Source organism: Adiantum capillus-veneris, chromosome 27 (assembly GCF_014529385.1).
Source record: "Adiantum capillus-veneris isolate H3 chromosome 27, ASM1452938v2, whole genome shotgun sequence".
NCBI lineage: Eukaryota > Viridiplantae > Streptophyta > Polypodiopsida > Polypodiales > Pteridaceae > Adiantum > Adiantum capillus-veneris.
Window position 1 is genome coordinate 31,947,372 of NC_140957.1, and position 9,446 is coordinate 31,956,817.

The following is a 9,446-nucleotide window of genomic DNA, read 5'->3' on the forward strand; positions in this document are numbered from 1 at the left end:
GAATAATCCATAACTCTAGAGAGTGGTCTAAAGCCTTCCTGAAATAGACAATGAAAATAGCCTCTGATCTCATAATATGCTGGACATTGACATATGTAATGCTCCTCTGTCTCTGGCTCGAACTAGCATTCCCGGCACATATACTGCTTAAGTGGCACTCCATTGTATCTGCCAACCTCCATCTCTAGCTGATGCGAGGAGGTGCGTATCTAACCTATCGCACATGGTAACGCATGTGAAAAATGTATATCTATGTATCCTGGTGTAGTAGGAAAAATGTGCCGTGCTCTCTATGGTGGGTGCTCCTCAGTGCAATATGCATGAAACCTCACTCCAATAGTAAGAAAACACAACACAACAATGGACAAGAAACTTAAGACACAACAAGAGACTCAAAACACCATGAAACAAGACTAACTCATGGAACCAATACAGACGCTGGCTGGTAGCACACTCAGCTCCAACCCAAGGACTCATAGGTACAATGGGGGTGTCTAGGCTCCAAAGTGCAAGGAGAGTGCGGCGTGCCGATGTGTGGTGTTGGACATGAGACACAAGACACAAGACACAAGACGCTAGACCATATAAAGTAGATGATGCCTCCGACGACTAGAACCAACTACACATATATACAATCATAAAGAGCCGCCAACGGCTAGGAATATCCCATCCAGCTATGTCTATGTCCAAACTGTGGTGGTGGTGATGTGGCCAAGAGGACACTAGGGCACCACCCGTATCTCTGCCACATGTCACTGCCCAAGCGAGAGACCTGGTATTAGATTGTGGTGAATCTAATACCAGGCCTGTCTAGTGCAAGTAACAATGTAGCCCTACTACAAGTTGCCCGCGACAAGACCACTCATCGTCTCAGTTAGAGAAAACGCTAGAAAGTGCTATGTAGACCAAGATAATTGGAAGGAGAGGAGAGGGCAATTACACGTTCCAACTACCACACACATCCTAGCAAGGTGGTCAGCACCATCGACAACACTGGTAGAAGGAAGAATCTGGGATATAAGCACACAGTCAAGAAGGACTTTTTGGAGAGTAGGATTAGGATAGGGGGAGAAGAGGGTAGGGAGCAGTGTTCCGGAAAAGTGTGCCTCAGCTTAGCCTTGAGCCAAGTGAAAAATCGAAATAGCTGGTTGAGAGGAGGGGAAGAAAGAGAAAATCCGCTTGGAAAATTGTAATTAATAGAGTTAAACTGCAAATGAAATCTAGAGAGGCTAGGGGTGGGTAGGAGAGGAGGAGTGGATAGGGCCCCTGGGGGGGGGGGGGGGGGGGGGGGGGGGGGGGGGGGGGGGGGGGGGGGGGGGGGGGGGGGGGGGGGGGGGGGGCGGGATTTGAAAATAGAGTTAAATCTAAAGAGACTAGGGTGGGTAGGGCGCCGGGGGTGGGGGGGGGGGGGGGGGGGGGGGGGGTGGGGGGTGGCTTGGTAGGGACGAGGGGAGTGAGTCTAGGGGGGTGGGTAGAGCGAGGGGGTGGAGTGAGGGGGGGAAAGGGGCAAGAGGGGCTAGAGAGAAATGAAATGAAATGTAATATAAATATCTTCAAATGGCCAAAATGACCTAGGAGACCAAAAGGTTACATGTGGTGAATCTAATACCAGGTCTGGGTACAAAAAGTACAAAGAACTGAAAAGAAAATAAAATAGTGAGTAGGGGTGGGGTGAAAGCTGATACAAAGGGAATAGGAAATACAAAGGGTGAGCTGATACAATGGAGCTCTCTGACAGTCAAGGCATCATATACATATACATCAGTATCCGGGATGGCTCTTATGTCGCGCCAGTATGGTATGGATCCTCTGTCCCAATCTACGTCGATATCGAGAGGGTCCCCTCATCCGTGGGCGACGGGACCACCCCAACTCTATCGCCCAATCAAGCAGTATGTCTCTGGTGCCTCTAGTGTTGTTATGCTGTGGAGGCTGCTCGAACTCCTCTGTCTGTGACTGAAAGAAATCTGTAATCTTTCGTTGTCGTTGGTTTGCGAATCGCGAGTAAGTATAATCCGAGAGAGAGAGAGAGAGAGAGAGAGAGAGAGAGAGAGAGAGAGAGAGAGAGAGAGAGAGAGAGAGAGAGGTGGGTAGGGGCGAGGGTAGGGTATGTTAGGCCTCGGTTGGTTTCGGGGCTCCGGGGCGATGGCCAACGCCTGATCTCGGTAAACCACGGCTCTGTGCCGTGGGGCACACAATGGACCCGGTGGGGACGACGGACGATGGGGCATAGTCCGAACCCAACATTCTCTTCTCAACTCACCGTCTAGGTTACTACGGACGCGTGATTGGGTTTGAGAGGACCTCGCAACGGGAGTGTCCCCCTCTGTTTCTCAACGCGGAGGTAAAGGGGTGAGGGTAGGGTATGTTAGGCCTCGGTTGGTTTCGGGGCTCCGGGGCGATGGCCAACGCCCGATATCGGTAAACCACGGCTCTGTGCTGCGGGGCACACGAAGGACACGGTAAGGACGACGGACGATGGGCATAGTCCTAACCCAACATTTTCTCCTCAACTCACCATCTAGGTTACTACAGACGCGTGATTGGGTTTGAGAGGGCCTGGCAACAAAAGTGTCCCCCTCTGTTTCTCAACGCGGAGGTAAAGGGGAGTCCGCCACGCACGGGGACTCCAAACCCAGGTGAAATGGGGCACCTTGCTTGCATGTGGGGCTCCGTGGGGCGTCTGCGGTTCTCATCAGGCTCTACACACGGACCGCTTGTCCGAATTTGACGTTTAGGTACTCCACGTGGAGGTCCTGATGTCTTCTTTGAGATCAGCCATGCACCTTCATGAACGCGTGCCTGAGGTGCTCCTCGTTTGCAACTGAAGGTTGTCGGCAGATTTCAGCAGAGCCTGACCCGAGGGGGTCCGGGGGTGAGTGGAGAGAGAGAGAGGGGTGGGTAGGCATGAGGGTAGGGTTCGTAGTGGCGAGTGAAGAGAGAGGGGGTGCTAGGTAGGGGCGGGGGAGGTGAGGCCAACTATGGGGATGAAAAGATTCTATTGCTCTAAACTTCCAACTTTTACTTGCTTTGTACTTAATTCTTCCACAACTTAGACTTGCTCTGTACTTAATTCTTCCAGAACCTTTTCAAATTGTGCAATGGCATGCCAAATGTTTGTTACGATATGCAAAGATTCCCTTCTTGTAGAGCTTCTATTTCGCCATAATGCCAGTTCTCTGTCAAGAAAGTTGGACATCGGAGCTATCAAATTCAAAATCCTTATGTAGTAAGGCAACTCTGCGAGAATTGTCAAGCTTGGCCTCCATCTCTATAGAGATAACAGAAATATCCGCACAACTATAATCAAGGAGGTCAACATATCTGACAGTTACAGCTAAGAATTTAGGCACGGCTAGTAGTGTACACATAAGATATCTGACCATCATAGGTCTTATACCTTTGATGTTAACCTGGACATCTGGTAGCTCTTCTGGTAGATCACAATGTACTTCACAGAATTCACAAAGAGCATTTGGTGGATGAAGCTTAAGCTGACCTGTTCCAGGATTTGAAAGAAACATGCCCTCTGTGGCCTTCGCAAGAAATTCCCTATGCAGATTCTAGACGGGAGGATCGGCTAGCTGTACACTCACTAGTCTTACCAGAAGTTTTACAAGACGATCGATCTCTTTCAAAATCATCAGTGCTTGACTCTTCTGTAACTTCGAAAGAGGCTAATCTTATCTTCTGTGACATCACAACAAATATGACTGTCTGCTCAGCATCTAGTATAGTAGCACCGAGTGATCATCAGAGTCGCCCAAGTTGACTTCTTTGACTGGGTTTGGAGAGGGCACTGTTGAAGATGTTTCTGTAGGAGGTGAAGAGGTTGCCGCTTTTTGGAGCATAGAGACATCATGAGCTGGAGCTAGTGTTTAATCAATATAGAAATCTGCATATGCTTCTTGTAGCCATCCTTGGGGAAGCTTGTCGAAGACACCAAGGTGAGCTTAGACTTGGTTGAATAGTCAGACATAGAGAAGGTTGAGGGTTGGACGAACTCGTGCAAAAAGATCTCTTTCCTCCTCTATAGTTGATAGCCTCACCAAGCCCATTGTCTCATACTATAACAACATCTGAGTCATTAGCCTTGATGACCTCGACACCTGTTTCCTGGCTAGGTGTCACACTAGGGCCAGCCACTATAAGGATATCGGAAGATGGATTATTCTCAGGTAGAGATTGAATAGAGACCCGTAACATGGCATAGACTTGGTAGCTTCTAACCACTCTAGTAGATCTTCTTCTGGCTCGTCAGGTGGAGTAGGCTGTACCGGCTCCGGGTTGGACTCCATCAACAAAGAACTATGTTGCACCACTGGATCCATCCCTCCTTTGAGGCGAATGGGTTTCATCCTGGGAAAGATGAACCACAACAAAATCCAAGCTAAAGATGAAGTCTTGTACCTGCAGAGGCATCTTGTCCACTATGCCCAGCGGATAGACTTTCCTCAGGTCGGCTAACGTATTTGTGAAGGGGGCGGGTCGAGTAGGCTCTAGACCTAATGCCAACATGGTGAACTCAGGCATCACGTTGATGTGAGATTCTCCATCCACTATCACTCCTAAGAATTGCCGCCCCAAGATGGACATAGTGAGACGAGGGCTTCTATAATCAGCGAGGGGAGCAGTGGGGTAGGATATCATATAGGACTCTGATGGTTGCACTAGAAGGTGCTCGCCATTAGGACCTGCTCCGGGGTAAAGTGACTGAATAATGGCAAGGGTGTCACTTCAAAAACCCGCATCTAGCCGAAGCATGTCATAGAGCGACACTTGTTGGAAGGTGCTCTTCAAGATAGCGTCTGCTGTAAGCTTTTCTTTTTCTACTAGTGTTTTCTCTGGTATCTTGATCTGTTGTAGGTTAGCTACTACTTCCAAGAAAGCCCCATCATTATCAGAGAGCAGAGAAGAAGATCCTCTCTACCAACCAGCTCCCAATTGTTGTAGATAGACTTTATCGTGCTGAATATTTCATTAAGATTGATCTAAGGTCATGGCTCCATCACATACAGATACATCCTCAGAAGGCATCCAAAACGGCATTTTTTGGACAAGGTATGGTCATTACCAGTTCTTGATACTACCTTTTGGGTCATTTAATCATAGCTACAGGGAATGGCCATATCAAGTTTCTGTTCCTCATTTCCATTCCAACTTCCTGTTCCAAATCCCCGTTCCGTGTTTCAATTGTGAGTATCCGTAACAAGGAGTAGCGTTTCATGCACGATGCCGACCCCCGTTTCCGTTCGAAAATCCCTTTCCGGGCAACTATGCAATTAATGCCCTGGAAACTTTTCAAACGATGGTAAATGACTTATTTTGGTCATATCCAGAAAAGTGGATAGTCGTGTTTACAAATGACAAACTTAAGTGAGTTGCTAGAGGAACACTTGAAACATCTTTACGCATTTTGTGTTAAGAGAAGCCTCATGGCCTACATATGACCATGCAAGCATTGAATCTTTATGATTTAGTGGCTAGATTGTGTGTGAATTACCGTAAATCCAAGTTTCTTGCCTTGCATTGGATCTTTAGGATTTAGTGGCTGGATTGCATGTTAACTATTGTAAATCCAAGTTTGTTGCCTGCATTGGATCTTATGCTTTAGTGGCTGGATTGTATGTGGACTACGGTAAATCCAAGTTTCTTGCTTTACACACTCAAGCTTGACATGCTCTATTATGGCCTGGTGAGATAATACGACTAACTATGATTGTTCAGCATTGGGCTATCCTTTAGCTTCGACAATCAGTTCTACACAACAAGTAATCTGAACATTAACATACTAAGAGCCAAGTCTCGTTTGGATTATAAGTATCAGTGCAAACTTTAGTCCCAGTGCCCACACAACCCAGGCTTAAAAGTTGGGAAGCTTTTCTTAACCTTGGATTACTATTTATAAGAGGAGGAATTATACAAAATGGTGGTGAAATAAACATCAAAACTAATAAAAGTGTAGATTAGTCTTTTACTGAAGTCAGCTTCATATTTTGTTTCTTTTGATAACTGTATGTGTGTCTATTGATTATGTGTTTTGATGTGAGTGTTGTAGCCCTTGTTATAGTTTCGAAGTTCAGACCCTCCTTACCTAATGAAGACATATCTATAGTCTTGCATATATGTATTGATTTTTTGTGTTTTGTACAAAAGGTGGAAGAACATTTGGCTGCTAGAAAAGCTTCAGAAATGGGCATTCTGTCTCAAGAGACGAATGTACCTACTATGTATGAGGAGCTTGAGCAGACAAAAATGAAAGAAAAAAAGAAAGTAATCAATTGCAACTTCGATTCGTTTGAGATGAAATATTTTTTAGCTATGGCTTCGTGTATTCTAATTGAAGCCTGCATTGCATGTGCTGTTATCTTTATTGGCATGCAAATATGTATTCTAATTGAAGCCTGCATTGCATGTGCTGTCATCTTTTTTGGCATGCAAACATGCAATCACATATACTTCTGTTTTCTCCGTCCTATTCACACGCTAAAATGGCAACTTGTAATGTTTGCATTGCACCAATGTTTGTCATTTATAATCTTTCTCCATTGCTTTCGTTCTAATCCAAGGATTTTTGTTTTTGTTGCAGAGGAAAACGAAGAAAAACGGCGAAGGTGGTAACCAACTGGTTTGTGGTGCATGTAAGCAGGTGATCTTACTAGACAATGAGCTTTAGTGTAAATCACTTTGGGTACAATCTCATTTGGTCCTAATAAGGCCTTTGCAAGAAATTGTGGACCATTCAATAAATCTTGTCGATTAGAGCCACATGGCAAGCTAATGATGGCAAAGCAAACCGTTTTTCTTACCTTCTCTTGTAAGGGGAGCATTGACTAAGCATCTTCTTATGTATACGTAGGCCATTGTGAGAGATGGTTGACATTAGCTTGCCTATTTTTGTGAAGGAGACATTGAGTAGTGGGTTACACACTTTCTCATCATCTTATGTAGGCCACGGGACAGTCACTCAGCAAAAGCTCCCTTTATCATGTGCATTCAAAAGATTAGTAATAATACCCTTATATACATGTTATATTTACATTGTGTGCTTGTTTAGGGAACCCCCACCCCCCTCTCTTGTTAACTCACATGATATAATACACATTTTGAAAATTGACAGTCCCAGGTGCAAGTCATTGTAACTTTTCACCTTGTTCAAAACATGTTTTTGTATTGAGTTTGTATGAGTGCTTGATGACATGTAGTCTATCATTTGCAGGTAGGCCATATTCGGACAAATAAATCCTGTCCAATGTATGTATCTAGAGCCAAAGATAGCATTGCTGCAGCTGAGAGCATTGAATCCAGTGAGCCCCCTGCTAGACAAGGAATATATAGCACTCGTAGAGCTGAGGGCATTGAACCCAGTGAGCCCCCTGCTAGGCAAGGTATATATAACATTGGTAGAGCTGAGGGCATTGAACCCAGTGAGCCCCCTGCTAGACAAGGAATTGAGACCACATGGAAAACTACAGGAGCTAGGTCACGGAAGCCTTTCTCGTCCCTTGGTAGATCCACGCCACATACAACGTTTTTGTCGAGAGCAGATGAACCAAAAGTGGATGATGAAGGGGCAAAAGTGGACGAGGATGCACCACGGCTGATAGAACGGTCAAAGGTTCAGAAAATCCCAAGCAATGTCGATGATACCCATGAGAATATAGATGACAGGAATTCTAACTATGGCAGTGCATTGATACAAGTAGAAGAGGAAACTTCCCAGAGAGTGTTTTATTCAAAGCACCCAAGCCCTATTGAGGCTAAAGCTGCCATAGAAGAGAGGCTGAGGGTTGAACCAGAGACAGAGTTGCAAGGGCAGGCAGATGCTAAAAATGAGACATCACAGACACCAAGGCAGAGAGTTATGGACATGGCTAGGAAGGCACGAAAAAGGCTCCGAGAAGAGAGGCAACAAGAGGATGAAGATGCACCAAAGCTGATAGAAAGGTCAAAGGTTCAGAAAATCCCAAGCAATGGAGATGATCCCCATGAGAAGATGGATGATAGGAATCGTAACTACGGCAGTGCATTGATGCAAATAAGAGAGGAAACTTCTCAGAGTGTGTATTCAAGGCACCCAAGCCACATCAAGGCTAAAACTGCCATAGAAGAGAGGCTGGGAGTTGAACCACAGACAGAGTGGCAAGAGCATGCAGATGAGGAACCGCAGACAACATGGGAGATTCTTAGGGACAAACTTTCGAAGGCGCAGAAGAGGATCCGAGAAGAGAAGGAAAAGGAACTGGAGGGGCAGAGGAAAGCAGCTGAAGAGCTTTCAGAAAGAAAGAGAAGGATAGCAAGAAGACAAAAGCTGTCGATGCAGAAAGAAGAATCCCCAGCAAGAGGTGGGAGGTCTTCAAAGTATGTCGGTGCTAAAATGCGAGGCGCTCTAGTGATTGATGATGAAGATGATGTCTCTTATCAGCCAAAGAGGCAGAGGGATGGAGAGGTAAGTTGAATTCTTATCATTTTTTCTGAATCCTCTCATGACATTGTTGCATGGCGATTTTAAGCTTTCTGATTTTGTCATCCCATAAAGGGTATCTCTCTCTTTTCTATGATCACACTCACCATCACATTTGTGTGCTCATGAAATCCCATGGTTTAGCACTTTCATGTGGACTTTTATCATCAAGTGAGAAAATAGGAGGGGTTTAAAATGATACGAAAAATTAGTGCAAAGCAGAGGGAGTCAAAAGTTCTCAAAACTTTTAAGGTTTCTAATGGGAAAATTTGAATTTCCACTCAAGAAATGGTACAGAAAAACACATGTACACACATGTTTCCTTTACTGCACTAACATACCGGGACGGTCAATTTTCGAAACGTGTATCATATCACGTGAGTTAAGCGGAAACGATTATTAATAGTTACAAATGTGTACTTTTATGTATATATATGAGGGGTGGGATTTCTTTAAATAGGCTCACAATGTAAATATACCCTGCATATTGTGGTATTATTGATAACCTCTGGAACGCTCATGATATAGGGAGCTTTTGATGAGTGACCGCCCCAAGACGCACATGCACGCTCGACCACCACAGGTGCACATACAAACTTTTTCTTTTGGAGGTATTTGGATATACAAGGAATGTTAAGTGAATTATACTTGTTTGTGTTGGCTATTACCATATTACATTATTATGTGGCAATCAGAGATTTCCAGAGAGAATCATGACAATCAGAAAAGGAGCCAAGGGTTGTCAGCAATTGCCTTTGCCTTGCATCCCTACTGTGTGTGACACAATACAGAGAGTCAAAATCATCTTTTTCTGTTTTGAGATGGATCTCAGGTACATATCCTAATTAGTTCTGTTTCCTTATGCCAATTATTGATAGGTACTCCTCGCCACTATAATCAAAGGCATTCTCGACACCATGAAAAAAGATTACGCCAATTCTTACCTGTTTCTTAAGCCAGTGACAAAGAAGGAGGCACCTGA

General features: G+C 45.0%; 1 protein-coding gene across 1 annotated transcript in view; it reads left to right on the forward strand.

Moving 5' to 3' along the window:
* Positions 1 to 9,440, forward strand: part of LOC147421734 (transcription initiation factor TFIID subunit 1-like) — a 161,602-nt gene extending 152,162 nt beyond the window's left edge. Inside the window, exons 14-17 of the mRNA XM_086503818.1 lie at positions 6,590 to 6,649; positions 7,220 to 8,345; positions 8,426 to 8,449; positions 9,343 to 9,440. Coding sequence (XP_086359944.1) covers positions 6,590 to 6,649; positions 7,220 to 8,345; positions 8,426 to 8,449; positions 9,343 to 9,419 — 1,287 coding nt within the window. The 3' untranslated portion in view covers positions 9,420 to 9,440. The remainder of the gene's footprint in view (positions 1 to 6,589; positions 6,650 to 7,219; positions 8,346 to 8,425; positions 8,450 to 9,342) is intronic.
* Positions 9,441 to 9,446: the final 6 nt, after the last annotated feature.